The sequence below is a fragment of the Aptenodytes patagonicus genome, chromosome 3 (assembly GCF_965638725.1).
Source record: "Aptenodytes patagonicus chromosome 3, bAptPat1.pri.cur, whole genome shotgun sequence".
In the NCBI taxonomy this organism is placed as follows: Eukaryota; Metazoa; Chordata; class Aves; order Sphenisciformes; family Spheniscidae; genus Aptenodytes; species Aptenodytes patagonicus.
Window position 1 is genome coordinate 77646525 of NC_134951.1, and position 17976 is coordinate 77664500.

The following is a 17976-nucleotide window of genomic DNA, read 5'->3' on the forward strand; positions in this document are numbered from 1 at the left end:
GTTGCACAGTTTGGACTCTCCATCCAAGCAAAGAGCAACCATTCAACTGTTTCAGAGATCCAACGCAGCTGCAGAGAATGTCAAAAAGCTACTTTATATAAAAACTGATGACTGTCACTACTGTACAGTAACATAAGCAAATGAGGAAAAAAGGGTAAGCTGGAAATGGTTGTAGTATCAGAAGAGAAACGGAGAACACTTTTATCCTGTATCTTACTACAGGAGATACTGAAACTAGAAGATGCAGAAGAAAAGAGGGGGGCAAGAACAGGTAACACACAGATAACAGGGGCAGTAGACATGGGCCATGCCTCGTGAGGTCCCTTGCTAATCCTATAACAGCTGAACTCCAAACAAATGAAACGACTACGATCCCAACCTCGCTACATTGGGCACAAGCTGTGTGGAGCACTTGAGAATCACATAATATAGTTTAGCACTACTCGGCCACAGGAACATCTCAGCTGCAAAACAGCATGTTAAATCCTAAAACTAACATTTCTCTTTCTGCTCAAATACCTAGGAAATTCAATGACAGACATTAAGGCAAGGTTAAAATTATCTGAAGGTATGTCTTTCCAGGAAAATGAGTTTAGCGAACTTTCCAAAAACGTTCCGTAATCATGCAACCGTCATATGCAAACTTTATTCCTTTCTCCAAGTAACATCCTAATACAGAGTTAGGACTCAAAACTCCTTTGATAGGCAAACACAGCCTACACCATAGTCAAAACAGAGGCCTGTGACACCTGTAAGTTATAAATGTACTAATCAGGATATAATTAATATTAGATTGTTGAATATAAGCGTACAAAACTCTTGTTACCAACAATGGTATGCAAGTATTCTGTAGCATCGTGATGGCATAGCCAGACATAATATATAAGCATTTTACCTAAGTATGTGAACGCCAAAGGGGCAAAGAGTGTTGGCACAGCTGCACACAGGAGTTAGCCAGATAACAAAAAGTTGCCAGAGGACAATATTAAGTACAAGAGGTTGCAAACAGGAATACACAATAAGGATGACTGGCAAATCAACAGAAAACAAGATAAGCAGTATCAAGTCCAGAGGAACCATTATGTCCCCTGAGGGTGGGTGGCAACAGCATAAAAACATCAGGCACTAGCAAGGAAAACTGGAGAAGTAAGATGATGAGCCCCCTTCAGTTCTGACTTCTGTTAAAGAGCCCTCAAGCCTGGTCAGTGTTGACACTACAATTAAGGACTACCAAGGACGGCAGCTATCAGTTATCTACGTAATCCAGCAACAGGAGGCAGCCTTGTAGATTCTGAAGGTCTCCATAGATGCCTCCCCTTAACCAACCACAGAGGAGTCAGAGCAGCTCATTCTCCTGCCCTACAGAGGGCCATGTCCTTCCTACAGCGCTTCTTACTACTATCACAGCCTGCCAAGCTGCTCCCGCAGAGTCCTCTATCAATCAAGACAGCTATCATCAACACAGGGAATGCAACTGGAGTGCATGCAGAAAATTTCCATCAGCTACCGTCAAAACCAGGGCATAAAGATAAGGCTGACTGAGCAGGTCTCTCATCCTTCTCATTCCTCAGAAGTTCAGATTTTGCTGAACTTAACATGCTGGTAAGGCCTGGGATATTAACTCAGCCTGGTGTTAGAATTTGCCAGGTGTATAAGCGCAACAATAAATAACAAAACTGTAATTCTTCAGGGGAAGCCTGGGCCATAGACAATGATCATGAATGACAGCTTTGATCGTATGGAAGAGGTTAGCATACATGCCATACCATAGATATCCTTCCTAGACTAATGCACCAAAGAAATTAAATTTAAAAGAATGCATTACCAAAAGTATTTTAACATCACAAAAATCAACAATATTTAAAAGTTGAAATACAAGAAGTCAGATAAACATTGCAAGACTTTAAAAACAGTGCATGTAAAAGTTTCTTTATGGACATGGGTAATTTTGATTGAAATAATGAGTCATCGCCCACAATTAGTATATGTAGTCTATATTATGTATGACAGACTTTAAAATATCTAAACCAACTCATTTCAAGGGGTGTTGAGTTATTCCATTAGTACTGAAAGCTATCAGTCCATTCCATATAAATGACTTTTGGAGATTTTAGCAAATTTGACAGTATATAGTCCAGAACAATAACCACCAGCTATTGCTTTTGGATGATTTAAACACAGGCCTGGACGAATGATTTTATAGAGCAAGCAATTTCCTTCACAGCTCTTATTGTAAAATGCAACACGTTTATTTATAATTTAATTAAAAAAAAAAAAAAATATCTGGACTAACCAAAACAAGGAACTTTAACTTTGGAAAATGTTTTCAGGGCAGATGTTGCTGCTTGGAACAACCTTTGAGTCCTTGAAGAACTAAAAGTCACTAAGTAAATTTAATGTTTCTCTCCTCTACTCAGCTTGAAGAATGAATCATTCCTGATGTGTCAGAAAATACCAGAACACAACAGACTTGCCTACTATTTCTAAAAATAAATTGGTTCTTTTTAAGGGCCAAAGACATCTGTAGGTAAGTCTGAAGAACTAGTCAGTTTGCCATCAATCTGTGAATCAGTAATTAAATCTCAGGTTAATAGCATGCAACTAACAGATGCTTTTTGTAGGCAGTTTAACGATTTGAAACATTGTATATGTATAACACCAGCACAATAAACAATGGAAATGCCAAGACACAAATTAGTTCTTTCCTAAAGGCCAATTAAAAAAAAAAAAAAAGCGGCTCAAAATTGGTGCCTGTTCTTTCAGCTTTTTTTTTTCCTGGAGTGGCTTTGAAAGGGGAACAAGGAAACCTACTGTAAAAGGTCATTTTATCTCAGAAAACCTTCCTCCTCCATTTTCAAAGTTTGACTGAAGATTAAAGTCTTTCATCAGCTTGAAAAATTATCTACAATAATGCTTTCAACATAATAATCAAGGGGAAACAGAAGCAACAGGAAACGTTACCGAAAGAAAGGTATGTTGCTTACTACATGCATTTTAAATATGAACAGTTTAAACAACTGACTTCTAACTGAAGTTAGGAAGCAAAGGTAAGCTAAAGAAAATACAATGGATTTGTGTTCAATCTGAAAAAAACCCAACCAGTAACTACAAAATATTCTCTGACATTATTAAGTCTCCTATTCTTAATAACCGATAACATTTAAGTCAAGCAACCCACTTGATCTACTGCTCTATTTGCAAGTGATGTGTTTATTCACCCACAATACAGAACTCTGCAAAACAAAAATAATTGCAGGAAGAAGTCCCAGTCATTATTTAATGGGCTTTCCAATTTTCCAGCAGTAATGATGAGGAGTCCAACTAACAGAAATGTCACAATATTAAACAGCAATATTCGAATGCCAAAGCATAATAGGTAGTCAGCACATAAATGATAAATGGTTGTATGTACTCTGTTCCCTCCCTCCCTCTCCCCTACCACAATATTTAAAATAAAAATAAAATAAAATAAAATATCCACAAAGTATAGGAGTACTGGCGTGTTATCCTTGGGGCGTGGGGGGCAAAAAGCTATGAACTGTTAGAATTTGGCATTGATTAAGTGAATGAACATAGTGAAGATAATGCATACATCAAGAAGTAACAGTTCTCCTTTGGAAAGCCAGGTATAAGAATTTCTATCATTACTCAAGAAATACTTTTGCTCTTTCCATTTTCAAATGGGGCGAAAGGAAAGAAATTTGCTAACCAACCTCATGCAGCTTAGAAATTCTGATTTGTAGTTCTGTGTATAACTGAACTAGAGCATATCTTCAATTAGACACACTGAAGCGACCACCGCATGTATTGCACTACTGTGTCTTTAGTCAGCTCCAGAAGAGTCCTGAAACACCTTTGCTCACTCAGTGTAAGGAGATACATTATGGAGAATGGAGGAGCTGATAGAAACCAAGTCTTTTCCCAGTTTTTACAACACAAGGGAGACGAGAATAGTAAACACCACTAAGAAAAATGCGCAACAAACTCATGACTCAAAGGCACAACTAAATAAAAACATACTGATTGTAGGTCATGCAGGCTGACATAGTGCAGGGCAGGACAGAGAGGTCAGAGTTCGACATTCAGCAGAAGAAAGAATTGTCTGGGGGCTCAGAAAGGACTGGCCAAAACCACAAGGGGCTGCTGGAGTGAACTTCTTCATGTCCCCCGAGGCTCAGTGCTCTCTCTTGAAATAGCAGACATGCATTTAAATCAACCCACAAGTTCTTACTGTAAGCAACCTGAAACAGTCTTGAGGCAAACTCACAATCCACCAGGGAAATACATCTTTGCTGCCAGGACCAGGGCAGGTGGATCATGTAGCACCAGCACTCAGAATTGATACAAGGCAGGAGCTGCACCTGCTGGAAGTGAGCCAGGACCAGGACACCGCTGAACCTCCAGAATCAGACAGGTTTGAGCACTGGGGTCAGAACCACCACCACTCGACAGAGGATTCAGCACAGGGAGCTCAGCCAGGATTATGGCATGCAAGTAACTAAGTATAAAATAAATAACAAAACTGTCCCCGCCTGTGGCAGAAATAGGACCTGGTATGAATGGCAAACGATCTGGGCAATTTGGAACATTTACAGTAGGAACGCAGCTAAAGCAGCGTATCCTCTTCTCTTCTCACGCATACATTTTTTTGAAATCCTTTCAGTGTTTCTTTGGTAGTAGTATAAAAGCAGTGTAACGTTAGTTCAGTGTGTCTGAGCAGGACAGTGTAAGAACCATCTCATTGCAAGCAACTGCACTTTCATTACCGAGACAAAAATATCAAAAGATCTAACTTTTTATTAAAGAACTTCTTAAGGCTTTATCGTTTTTGTATTATCATGGAAACTTCCTCAAGAAACTCACTCAGAAAAAATATACAACAGTCCTATAAGTCTAGCATTTTTGATAAGTCACGTGCAAAAATTACCAATTCTGTCTCCATGGTTTATACTTTTTTAATACTACATTAAATTCCTGGGGTACACACTGTGAATAAAGACTTGTTACTTACCTATCATATACATTGAGTAGCCAGTTAAGACACATGTCTACACAGAGAGGAACATTCACCATATCTTTGTGTTTCTCTTCAAGTCCACTGTAGATGGTAGTGAGACAGCTGATCACGTCCTGGACACCAATCAACTGGTCATTTTGACTCAACTTGTGCTGTTTGAAAACTTCACTTGTTGTGTTCAGGTCCAACAGGTCCACTAACAACAGGTGATTAAAAAAAGAAAAAAAAAAAAGAAAAAAGGCATGAATATAGATGCCCGAGTGTAGCATTCACAATACTTGTTCATGTGTGTATTGTAGCAAACACTGCAGACAATTAGCCAAGAAGTAGCTTTCATTTAGTAACATTATAGTGAAAAACTGTTCTCTGTGAGAAGTGGACAGCATTTTGGTACTGTATATTTAAAAAACCGGAATCAACAAGAACACCATAATAACACAGCACGGCTTGGAAGAACATTTAAAAAGCCACTGAATTAGTCTGTGTAATTAGAGGATCCTAACTTCAGATGTACACACACTGGGAGTCCCCTAGGTTTACAGGATTCTTCCCATTTACCACAAAGCAGAAACCCATTAAATGACTATCACTTTTGATTAAATGTAAAGCAAAGCAAATTCTTAGGTAACAATGTTCTCTTAAACGCCGTAGGAAAGTACTGACGCCTGATTAACTGAACAGCAGTTGCTAAATTAAGGCTTAAAAGAAAGCAGGGAGGGACACAGGGAAATTTTTTCTTGTAGTTTTCCAGAACACAAAATGCTACGCTTTCATGAAAAATATTTTGATCTCCTTTATTACAGCATGCTTTCTATAAGCAGCTGGTGATGCTATGGATATCCTAGAGGTGACAAGGGTTTTGCCCCCAAAACCACAGAAATGTGACTGCGCTTGTGAAAATCTGGGTTTTGCATGGTGAAAATAAAAAGCTGTCAATGAGTTCTTCCAATTCCATTTGCAAAACAAAGTGGGAAAGAGGAGACTTATTTTGGTGTAAAAGAAGGAAGAATAATGTAAGTCAAAGGGTGTTATAATCCTCAGAGACATTTTTTGACAGAAGCGTGGACCTTAGCAAAAAAAAAAAAAAAAAAAAAAAAATAGCTGCAATATATCATTATGCTTGCTACAGTGTATACAACATGAAGTTGAAGTATATTCTGAGCTCACACAGAGCTGTTTCTGGAGAGCCAGTAACACATTTACACTATAAATGTCATCTCTCAAAGGAAATGAAACATGACAATCTCAGATGTGCTGTAAATTGCTCTGCACCAGTACTGTTAAATAAGGACCCCAGAAGGGCAGTCTGTGCAAATCAGGTAAGTCTAGCTTGGGCTGGAAAATAAGTACAGCAGAAAAAAGCAGGAGCAGGACAACACTAACCGCTATGAGCAATTCTGTCAAGAACTCAATGAGCACCTACCAAAAGATAAGGCTATAGGCCAAAAGAAGGTTACGTTCCCAATCCCATTTCCTCAGTCTACCCTTCCTAACATCACTGTAAAATGGGAAACAGTACCTCACAGCCCTTACTTTCTGTCTCCCTCACTGACATCTGTACACTCTGTTCTAACTTTACAGCATCAGACTTGCAGGGATTTTATGTTTGTTTGCTTTTTATTTTCTTTTTCTTTTTTTTCTAAAAGCCCATCTCTTGGTCTTGCAAACAAATGCCAGCCATGTATTTATCAGACAGGCAGACTGCTAATTGCAGCAAAACACCTTGCCACTACTTTGACCTGAAGTAGCCAAAGTATTTGGCAGTACACTGCAGCATAATCTCCTACGGTAGCTGGAAAATATGTAATACACTGGAAAAAGCTCACAGGCATATTTAAAAACAAGACAAAACCAAAAAACCCCACACTACAATGCAACACAGACTATTTTTTTGAGGGGTGGAAGGAGGGGGGTGAAGCCAGGTGCAAAACTATAACATGCTATCCAATCACATAAATATCGCACTCAGGAGAGATGGCCACTTTTCATGCTTTTCCTTCATGACCTACAGGGGGAAAAAAAAACCCCTCAAAATTATTGCAACCACTTTGGCGGTGGTATTTTTTTCAACCTGTTTTTGTAATGTACTTAACGGTTGGCCAAAAGCAGGTAAGCAGCTTCCTAAAACAGGCTGACAGCACCCAAAACCTGCCCTTTTTAAACCCAGTGAAAACTCGGAATGCCAGAAAGTTGTAGCCTTTGGGCTTGGCTTAACATAACCATCCTTGCACTGAAAACAGCAATTCAACAGACACTGGAGTAAGCCTGCTAACTTCACGTCTTGATCTGCTGGCATTAAGATCTCACATTCACATTTCTGCCAAAGGATTCTAGAGGGAATCGGGAGAGGTACTTTCAGTATTTTCTTACTAAAAGGAAACTCTGCTGCTGTACTAATGCAAATTAAGCAAAACTTACACTTTTGGATGACACCATTCATGGAGAACAACCAGAGGAAATTACTTCCATCCCTGCTTACCTCAGCACTCACCTGGCTGAATGAACTTTGGGTACAGGCAGTTATCCTGCTGTGGTAAGGTCTACCCACTAGCAGCACCCCTGGATTGGGCTGATGTGAAGAGGGATTATTTTCTCATTACATTTCCATTTCTGAAAGTTTTTGAATAAGCTGTGTTTATGCAGATGGGGGAAAGCTAACGTGAGACTCACATGCCATTGCTAGCATGAAGCCTACTGTACACAGCTTTTAGTGCATTTTTGCAGTACCATTCTGCATCTGCTCAAATGTGCTGAATGACCAACTGTTAACCAACAAATGGATGCAAGGGTCATTTCTTTCCTTTCTGCAGTGAGAAGACTTTCCCAAAGGAAAACTATAAACAGAGACCACGCCATTCAGCACGGTTCAAGGAGATGTGAGTGACTGACTCAGGTGCAAGTAATGATGTGCAGCTGCTAATGGCAAATTTGAGGCTGCTGTAACCCCACAGAAAATAGGCAGGCATTGCTATGGAGCTTGTGTATTAGAAAGACCTTGTGAATGATAGCAGTTCCTGCAAAAGACTGGATGGCTGAGGGAAGTCTACACGGCTCTCGCTTTTAGTCCAGTGTGCCTTAATGTTCATTCCTTAGCCTTGTGTGGTTGACATTCCTATTAACATAGGATTATGTTAATCTTAAATTTTAAACCACCTAGAGGAGCTCAGTGACAGAATTCTGAATATACATGGTGGTTTTGTTCCCTTTTTCCCTTCCACTACTACACTTCAGTATCTGGGGCAATATAATTTCTTGAAAACGAGCTAAAGTATGCTGCACGAGAATAAAATATTCTAATCAGGGTCCGGTGCTGCATAGCTGCCCAATACAACTGCAACACAGGATACTCTCTCTGGCCCCATTCTTCTTCTGCTACAGTGGGAAAGTGCTCTCAGTACGTCTGCCCCACACAACCTGAGACAGAGAAGCTAAGAATTTGTTCTTTCCAACCTGCAACCTTTCTCAGCTTCCTGCACAATAAATACACGTTTTATATGTGTATACACATATATTAGTCTCTGCAGGAATCTACCTTCCAAAAAACAGAACAAGATGAAACATGACTCTACCTTCCCACTTCTAAAGGAGGGTGGGGGGAGTGGGAGGGAATAACTTCCCCAGAACCATGTTTTTCTGACACTTACCAAGACCAAAGACACACAAGAAAGATTTGGCATCAGCAAAGTTTTCCAAAGTGCAGTTCTCAAATTACAAACTCCTGAACCTGCTTGTATAGCACTAATACTGTGTTACCAGTCTTCACTGCAAAGTCAAAATCTATCAGGTGCAAGTGGGACTGTGCATCCTGCTCCAGCCGTGCCCTTGGAGTTCTCACCAAAAAGGCCTTTGCAGTTATACACGCACTGAGGCTGTGACAGCAATTTGTCACATTTTACAGTTTAGAATGACCTCATTTTCTAGTGATTTGTCTTGACATTTTCTTTGCCTTAGCACATAAACCTTTCTAAAGCATTCTGCATCCAAACACCTTTAAAAACCATCCACAGTTAAAATTACAGGAAATACAATGGAAAACTAAAGTAACTTGGACCAGAGAATGAATGGCAGGGGCACAGAAGATGACTCTTTCCCTACCTTAAAACAAAACCACCAACAAATAAAAGTCAAGAAAAGAATTCTAGACAGGGCTTAACCACTCTCCCCTTCCTCAGAGAGGAGGTGCTAGCACATGCTGTGTTTTGGCTATCTCAGCAGCCATTCATGGGACGGAATCAGGCTGAGAATCATCACAGTCAAAGGGAAAACAGGAAAACCTGTTCCTTGGCAAGAAACAATCAGCTAAGCAAACAATGACAAAAGGAACAGCACCGATTATGTTTCCGAAGGTGGTCTTAAAATTGTGCCAGATCATAACGAGTTCCTGTTCAGAGACAGAAAATTCTTGTAGTATTTAGCTTTGTGGATAATCTGCAATGTCTTTCTTAAAAACCCACAACATTGTGTTCTCACAAATTACACCAATCCTTTGTCAAATATGTGCGTGTAATAAAGACAAAGATTTTTTTGGCTGTTGTTTCCTCCCATGAGGCAGAGAGATGGAGCAAGCAAACAGCTTCATAAATAATGAGGCAGATTGGATCTGCAGAGATGACAGTTTTACTCCTGTCTCTTTCAAACTGGAATATTCTCTTTACTTCTTGCTACTTCCCTCTGCCCTCCTTCCACCTCCCTCCCCTGAAACTGGAGACAATATTCCATTTTGAAATATGTGAATGAGGAGAGCTAACCATTGCAGTTATTACAGAAATTGATATATTTTGCAGTAAAACCAAGAGCAGGATGTTCCTCCTCAAAGCTTATTAGAAGTAATGAAAGTGAAGTTCGTTCTACACAGGTCACTAGACAATCTGTATGCCTGTCAGAGCCTGTATAGCCTTGGGTGAGACCGTATCTTTTGCACAGAGAAGCTCTAGGCTGTGCCAAAGAAATAGTTTTTCTTTCAATACCATCAGACAATCTTTCAAAGGACAGGTTCCGCTTTTTCCCCAAATGTAAGACCTTGAACCCAAGATCTTGAACCCAATTTGAAATTCTGTGAGAAGCCAGCATAGCATATGAAGAAGTGGCAAGAGGTACTCCCAAGAGCCTGTGCTGTTGCATAGATGCACTCTAGCTTTCTGGAGTAGCTAGCTAGCATCTCAGGCACAGCTTCATTTGGTATGATGCATATCTGAAGTCCAGCCAAGAAGCTACTGCCAAGATCAGACTGTTGTCTTCTAGGCTGGAAGGAGGGAAGGGACCCTGCTTTGTGCAACTCCCCTGCTTGCATCTTCAGCTTTGCCCTTCTTGTGTTCCTACTCAGACTGCAGTACTGTACACCCTTCAGGGCTGAAAAGTCCTTCCACAGCGAGGACTCCTGAGTTAAAACAAGAAAATTTGGTAATGTTGTACAATATTTTCATACCAGCTGTTGCCAAGACCTTTCAAAAGGTCTAAAATCTGCAACCTTCACACTCATTCACAACCCATATCTCCTTCCAAAATTGTCCAGTTTCCATTTTCTTTTCTACTTCACCCTATTTTCTTTCTGGTAGATGTGCGTTTTTATGTATTTTCTTTTCCATTCATAGTCCTAATAATTCTTAAAATTCATATTCTCATCATCTCTACAACAGAATTTTTTGCACTCCTTCCTTTTTGTACACCTTAATCTCCCCAGTTGTTTCAGCTATTTTTCTTCCCCACACCCTCTCTTCTCTGCCTTCTCACAAAATCTCACTTCCTCCTAAGCTTTTTGCCCTTTCAGTTATCTTCCTTGTCTTCATGTCTTGCCTCTCTCTATAATGTAAACCATTTCTGTCAAACTATTAGTTCAGTCCCATTTCTAAAATAAACATTGAGCAGTTACAAGCTAGCTCAGCTCCCCCAAGAAAGTACCATCTTTCTTCTTCTCATCCTGATTCCCAAGGACAATGCAGAAATACCAGTGGCAGGATGACTCCACAGAGTACTCCGAGTTTGCCTTGCACAGGAGACTCAGGCAAGAGCCCAGAACTGCAGTGTGGTACTTGCTGTGTGAGTCAGAGAAGTCCCAAGTCCAGAAGCCAGGACAAGACCTCCTGATACATCACTTCTGAGGCTGCTAAACTTTGAACATGGTAGTCATGCAACTTGCTGCTGAATTACACCATAATTGTGATATCATCTGAAATGTTTTTTTAAATACCTAGCAAATACAGAACAGAAAATTGGAGATACAAACATGAACCTTGGAAATGAAGTAGTTTCAACAGCTGAGCCTACTTAGTAGACACCTATGCTTTCCTGCTGATGAAATCTATATGCTCTTCAGAGTGGACTGTGGCTGAATTATTAGATTGCTTAAGAACAGGGACAAATGCCAATACGGGCTGGGCAAAATATCCAATGCGCATATTAAATACATTGTTATTTCCTATCTAAATTGAAGACTCTTCCTCACATCCCTGGTATATACTATTATTGCTAATAATACTAGTTTGTTTCATCCTAGTAACTTTTTGTGATTAAAATGTATAGCAATACCAACTACCTATAACCAACTATACAGATCTGTATCCTTTCCCCTCACACTTTGAGCAGCCTGAACTCCTCTTTAACTGGAATTCACACAGCAAGATATTCTCTCTGAGAGGAAGGAATATTTTCGAAGTTATATCTAGCAGCAGTAAACACAAAAAATGGAATAAAACTCTCTAAAATATAATAAAATACCTGAGTTTATGTCAAAGGTCAGGATTTTAGCTCACATCATTCCACATTGGTTTGTATCAGCTTGTATCAGGAACAGTATGCAATAGTCAAGAGGTCCAATATTTATTTTCCTATCATTTCTCAAAGTATTCTTAGTGGGCATACCATTTCAACTTACCTGCTGCACACCTTTTTTCATTAATTGATTGGATTTATTTGCAATAATAATACCTACTATTGGCAATTCTTCCTGCCATTTTGTTGGCTGACAATCTGTCAAGGATGTATCTGGTCCCTTGTTAAACATTAACGTTGTTAAGACTTAAGCTGACCCTCCCGTCCCCCCATACTGTAGAGAAACAATTTGTCTCAAAGGCCAAGCTCACAGCACAGTGCTTTCTGCAGTCTTCGGATTTTGATGGCTGTACGGTAGGCAGAGAAGCGTACGTTGTTCAAGTCAGCTGAAACAGCAGAACAGAAATATGAGCAGCCCTAAAAAGACAGTCCGTAAGTTTCCTCTACATATGAATTTTCATATTTTGGAAGAAGTCTGATATCCCTTCCCTTCTCTGCAATGAGTTAACAGGATATATCAGAACAAATAAAATAAACTGAGAAGTTGGGACCTCAGTCCAATCCACCTGCAGGGAAAGCCTCCTGACTCTGACAGTCGAGGGCCTTCGGAGATCGGCATACCAGAAATCCTGACACTATCTTGGCACATGTAATACATATAATGGGAGCTTTACATACATATTATGCAGCGTTAAGTAGTTTCCAGACAAGTGCTCAAATACAGTATGTTTCTCAAATAATTTACAACTCCATCAGACAACATACAGGAAACAAAGGGCAGCAAAGGTCACAGTAACAGAGAAAAAATGGCTTTTTAAGCCATAATTTCTATGCCATGACTTTGTAAACAGTGCTTTGAAAGGGACAGTCAGATAGCCATAAACTGATGGGTATAGTAACATTTTTCCTCACTTAACAGTATTTTACCCTTTTGCTCCTTAGGGAAATTTCTCAGTAAATGTTAGCAGGACATGTTGAGCTAGTTGTACCCTAATATGGTCTAGCCTTTACTGATAACGTAGCTGCTCTGATTTATTACAAAAATTACTTCCCTGCAGACCGGCATCCTGCTTTAAACATGCAGACAGCCTGCATCGTTGGACAATCCCTTGTGGATTTAAAAGAAATAAACAAGATACTGCATTAAAGCATAGAGTCAGAGCATATTGTTCAGAATTAAAATTACTGAAAGGCAATAAACATGACATGATCAAGGCAGGAGGTTTCTTGCAAAGTGTGTCTCATCGCAAAGTGGGAAATGCTCTGTTACAGTTCACGGCAACTCAGACGTGGTCAGCAGACAAATGCAGGCTTTTACTCATGGAATGAACATCACATAATGGTTTATTTTAAGAAATGCACTCACCTAAGGACTGGAAGAGATCAGTCATTTTAGGATGATCCCAACAGGTTGTCTGCGTCTCATGACTACAAAGGAATGAGATAATCAAAGTTTCAGGCAACACACGCACACACACAATGCAAAGGACAAAAACCCAAAGATATTCTGATTTTCTGTGTTTAAGTGGCAAGAAATCCTGCAGCTCTTTAATTAAAATACATGATCTGTGCCACTCACTTTGTGATTAAAAAATCAAGGAGCTAAGTTTGACAATAGCCCACCCATATTTAACAGTATTTACTTTTGATTCTAAGTGTGACTGTATCAGTTGAACTCTGATCCTGAAGCTAAGAGGCACACTAATAAGGTAAAAATGCAAAACTTCCTGCTGCTGTAGCACAATATTTGCAAAAACACTTTAAAAATAAAAAGCATCGAGGTTTTCTTTCAGACTTCATTGCATATCTGAACACCTGTATCAGAACACATACAACAATTTTAAACTTTACCTGTAATGCATTTAATGGAAAGCCTGGTCACTCTTCACACACCCGATCAACAGGTATCCTCATTTAGGGTGTGTGTTCTACACTAGTGCCCACAGAAGAGAGATTTAATAGGCAGCATCACTTAACCCACCGTTTAGCACTGCTGTTTCAATTCACCAAGGTTTCAGGTATGCAGCCAGAGGGGTCAAAATGTGTATTATGTCAGGTCTACTGAAATCTCCAATTCCCTTCTACAAGCCACATTTTACTTGTATTTCTGAATATTAATTGCTGGGATGATTGCACATTCTTGCCTTACAAAGTATTGACATTTGAATTAGATTTGTAAGAAAATTACAGAAGTTGTGTTAAAAAGATGATAGCACTCCCTTTAAAAGTTAATATTGAAAATGAAATGATGCTAGGTTAGCAAATCTAACAATAATGAGCAGAGAATACCACTTATTTCACCTTTGTTTCTATTTGAAAATTTTTAATGTGCACACATTATTTTTTCCACAGACAGGTGTACTTGGTTGTAAATAATGACTTTAAATGGCACTTTGCCCGTAAATGCAGTGGACTGTAGCTTCAGTTGGTATATATAAATGGCTGTACCTCAGTGGGTGCTCAATAATTTATCATCGATTTTTTTTTTTTTTTTTTTAAATTGAGAAACCAACCAAGAATGAACCCTTTTATACTAAGTGATGCAAAATAAATGGGATAGAAGGTCCCTCCTCCAAAGAGCTACAGAGATAGGACAGGTACCACAAAGGGGAGGCAGGCTCCAAACAAGTGCTGAAGGCCCTTCTTTACATTACCCTTTGAGATAACACTAGTGGAAAGTGCATATGTTGAGTCTCTGCATAGGGGATACGATCCCCACTTCACCAGTTTGACCTTTCCAGCTTTGAGTCTGGTCTAGCTCTCCACAGTCAGCTTCTCTCTGTCATGAGGCTTAACTCTCTCTGCCATGGGTCTCATTTGTATATCTGGCACCATCACAGCTTTGTGAGGTGTTTTTCATGGAAGACAAAATATATATTTCCTATTAATACAGTAGGTATAAATCCTATTTTCCCTCTTTGTGATTATTCCCTAGGAGATGACTGAAAGGAGAGAAAAGCCCTGCACATGATTACATTTAAACAAAAGAGTTTTATACAACATGCAATAAAAAAAAAAAAATCTTTTGTTAGACCTTGAATGACTCTGAAATACTATAGAAAACCCTCCCCAATTCAGAAGAACACTGAAATACATCTTTACATCTGAACGCATTTTCCTGAACTGAAACTTTTAGTTGGTTTCAGTTTGATAATAATATCACATGAATTACATTCATGTTTCAAATTCTGAATGAGGTGGTCAAGGCTCTGATACGCCGAACTCCAAAGCTAAGGCATACCAGTACCTACATCAGTGTTTCTGCAGTTTCTAGAAAGACACTTTTAAAACAGCGCTACGTTTATCCTTGTCCAGAAAAGTCATTTCAAAAACTAGTAGCTTGACAATATTTCCCTGGAAGGGGCACACCAATAAATCATCATGAAGCCAACAACAACAAAAAAAGATGTATCTGGGTTTGGTGCTGTGCCAAGGTAAAGGCAATTGACTGTCCAGCATTCTCAAAAACCCTGGTATAAAAAAACCCTACAGGATATTAGAAAGAACAACAACATATACAGCTTCAGTAAACAGGAACAGAAAATACAATATAATGACTCGTACTGATCAACTTATTAAATAACCTCAAAACTGGTCCTGAAGCTGCCCAATATCTGCACTACTGTGTTTAGTGGGATGCCATCATTATCATGTTGAACATTTAGAATTGATTTCTGTTGACAAAACCCATTGCAACTGCCCAGAGAAATGGATCCAATAAAGCTTGTTTTAAGGAAATGGCTTCACCTCAACTCCTCTGACCAAGAAAAAAACCAAAACAAAAAAACAAACCACAAACAAACCAAAAAAAAAGGTCCAAGACTGGCAATTTTACTGTCAACATAGTAAGTGAAAAGGGTTTCTTAGGATTTTCTGAGAAAAGGCTCTTAACTAAAACACCTTCAAACTTCTATGTCAAAAGTAAAGGTAGGTGGCAGTACTGTGATAGAAACTTTAGATATATGTATATATAAAAATACATTTCAGTCTGTTTTAAATGCTAAAATATTAGTGCACACACTGCATGTAAACAACACGCAATTTAGCTGAGTCAAATCCTGTTTACTGCCTTAGAAGAAACTATCATGTTAAAATTCACCGTGATGGTAAAAACTTTGCTGAATAGTAGCCTTTATTTCTGAATTCACCATCTTCTGGCATTAAAAAATATGTTTCCATGAAGAAATCCATTTCCTGCTTGTGGGGAGCTGCAAGGATCTCACCTGGGAAGCACTGCAGAAGTGCAAAGGTTTATTAGCAGCAAATGCCTCTCTACACAAACAACAATGGATTGACAGCAGAAGCTGATTTGAAATTCTTCTTGTCTTGCAGCAAATTGTTAAATTTTACTATGTCCAAAGAGACCTTTTCTTTTTTTTTATTTTTAAAAAAAGGAAGAAAAAAAAAGATAAATACTTGGATAAACCCTTGCTTCCCCCCCTCTGGAAATATACTGATATACTCCAGTACACATCTGTCGTGGTTTAACCTCAGTCAACAACTGAGCACCTCACAGCCGCTCGCTCACTCCCCCCGCCCTGGTGGGATGGGGAAGAGAATCGGAAGAGTAGAAGCGAGAAAACTCGTGGGTTGAGATAAGAACAGTTTAATAATTGGAATAAAATACCAATAATAATGATAAGAGTAGTAATAATGAGAAGCATGTACAAAGCAAGTGATGCACGATGCAATTGCTCACCACCCACCGACCGATGCCCAGCCAGTCCCCCAGCAGCGGCCCCCCCGGCCAGCTTTCCCCCAGTTTATGTACTGAGCATGACGTCACATGGTATGGAATGTCCCTTGGGCCAGTTTGGGTCAGCTGTCCTGGCTGTGCCCCCTCCCAGCTTCTTGGGCACCCCCAGCCTTCTCAGTCGGTAGAGCATGGGAAGCTGAAAAGTCCTTGACTAGTGTAAGCACTGCTGAGCAACAACGAAAACATCGGTGTATTATCAACATTATTCTCATCCTAAATCCAAAACACAGCCCCATACCAGCTACTAGAAGGAAAACTAACTCTATCCCAGCCGAAACCAGGAGAATAGCTGTAATGCTTAGTTAGGATGTGGGCAGATCTAATTGTGATTCAGGCTTCTAAGTAATTTATAAACCCATATGCAATGAATAAGAGCTGATATTACCAATCAAGCTTTTTCCTTAAATCAGGTTTCCAAGATTTAAGAACAAACAACAGTTTCATTATTGAAACTGTATGTCTTAAGTACATAGTTTCAGTAGCAGTTTTATCTGAAAGACTAAAACCTACTTTAATCATGACAACATACCATGCAAAAATGATAGTTTTTTTTTTCTATTTTGTGTGTGCTTAATATGAAGCAGAAAAATGCGAAGGAGATATCCAAAATCTCTGTATCCTGCGCTATCATCTTATTTCTCCATTTAATGTAGTAAATACCTGAACAGCTAAATTTTCTCTTTAGAGAAAAACACAGAACTTTCATGAATCGTATACCTAATAAAAGAATGACCAGAAAATAATTTTACGTTTCTATTTTCATTTGAAAGAGAAATACATTTGTGCAAGACTCGGTATAGACTAATGGTTTATCATTCAGTTCTTCTGTACACCACACTGGTAGCTACCTTCCACTAGGATCATGTGAGAAAGGAGGCCCCATGAACATCATCCAGTGGAACAGAAAAAAGGCAAGAGAGAATCCCTTCACCCGGGCTTGTCCATAATTACCCAGAAGTCAATACTACCTGACAGCTGCTAAATGACTACACAAGGTGAACGTGGTTACGTCAGCCTCATCCCAAAACACCTAGCAAGAAACCATCCGTGGCAATCCTGTACACAGATCCAACAGAGAAGAAGAATGGGCTTAGAGTGAGTGAATCACTGACTCAACAATCCATTCAGGTCAAAGGAGGCAGCAACTCCACTGCTGCGGGCAGTGCCTCTACCGCCACTGAATATATTCCATTTTTGAGACAGAAGACATGAAAGCCAGACTACACTGGACAGAGCTGAGGAAAAAAAAATGTGACTGTAAATTTAAAAAGAGCTATAAAAAACTGGGGGAGAGGGAAGGAATCAGTCTCAACAGCGACATTTCTTAATGTAAAGTTTTGTTTGATAACAATTCCATAATATGCAGGGACTTTTACGTAGACACAAATTGATTTTCACAGGAAGAAAAAATGGGTGTGCAGATAACCTTCCTACG

General features: G+C 39.4%; 1 protein-coding gene across 5 annotated transcripts in view; it reads right to left on the bottom strand.

Moving 5' to 3' along the window:
• The window catches only part of UTRN (utrophin), a 418084-nt gene that overhangs the window by 56609 nt on the left and 343499 nt on the right, over positions 1–17976 (bottom strand). For all 5 annotated transcript variants that reach the window (XM_076333919.1, XM_076333918.1, XM_076333920.1 and 2 more), the window contains 3 exons: positions 13152–13213; positions 12097–12171; positions 5012–5213 (listed from right to left, as the gene is read on the bottom strand). In XM_076333919.1, the coding sequence (XP_076190034.1) occupies positions 5012–5213; positions 12097–12171; positions 13152–13213 (339 nt within the window). The remainder of the gene's footprint in view (positions 1–5011; positions 5214–12096; positions 12172–13151; positions 13214–17976) is intronic.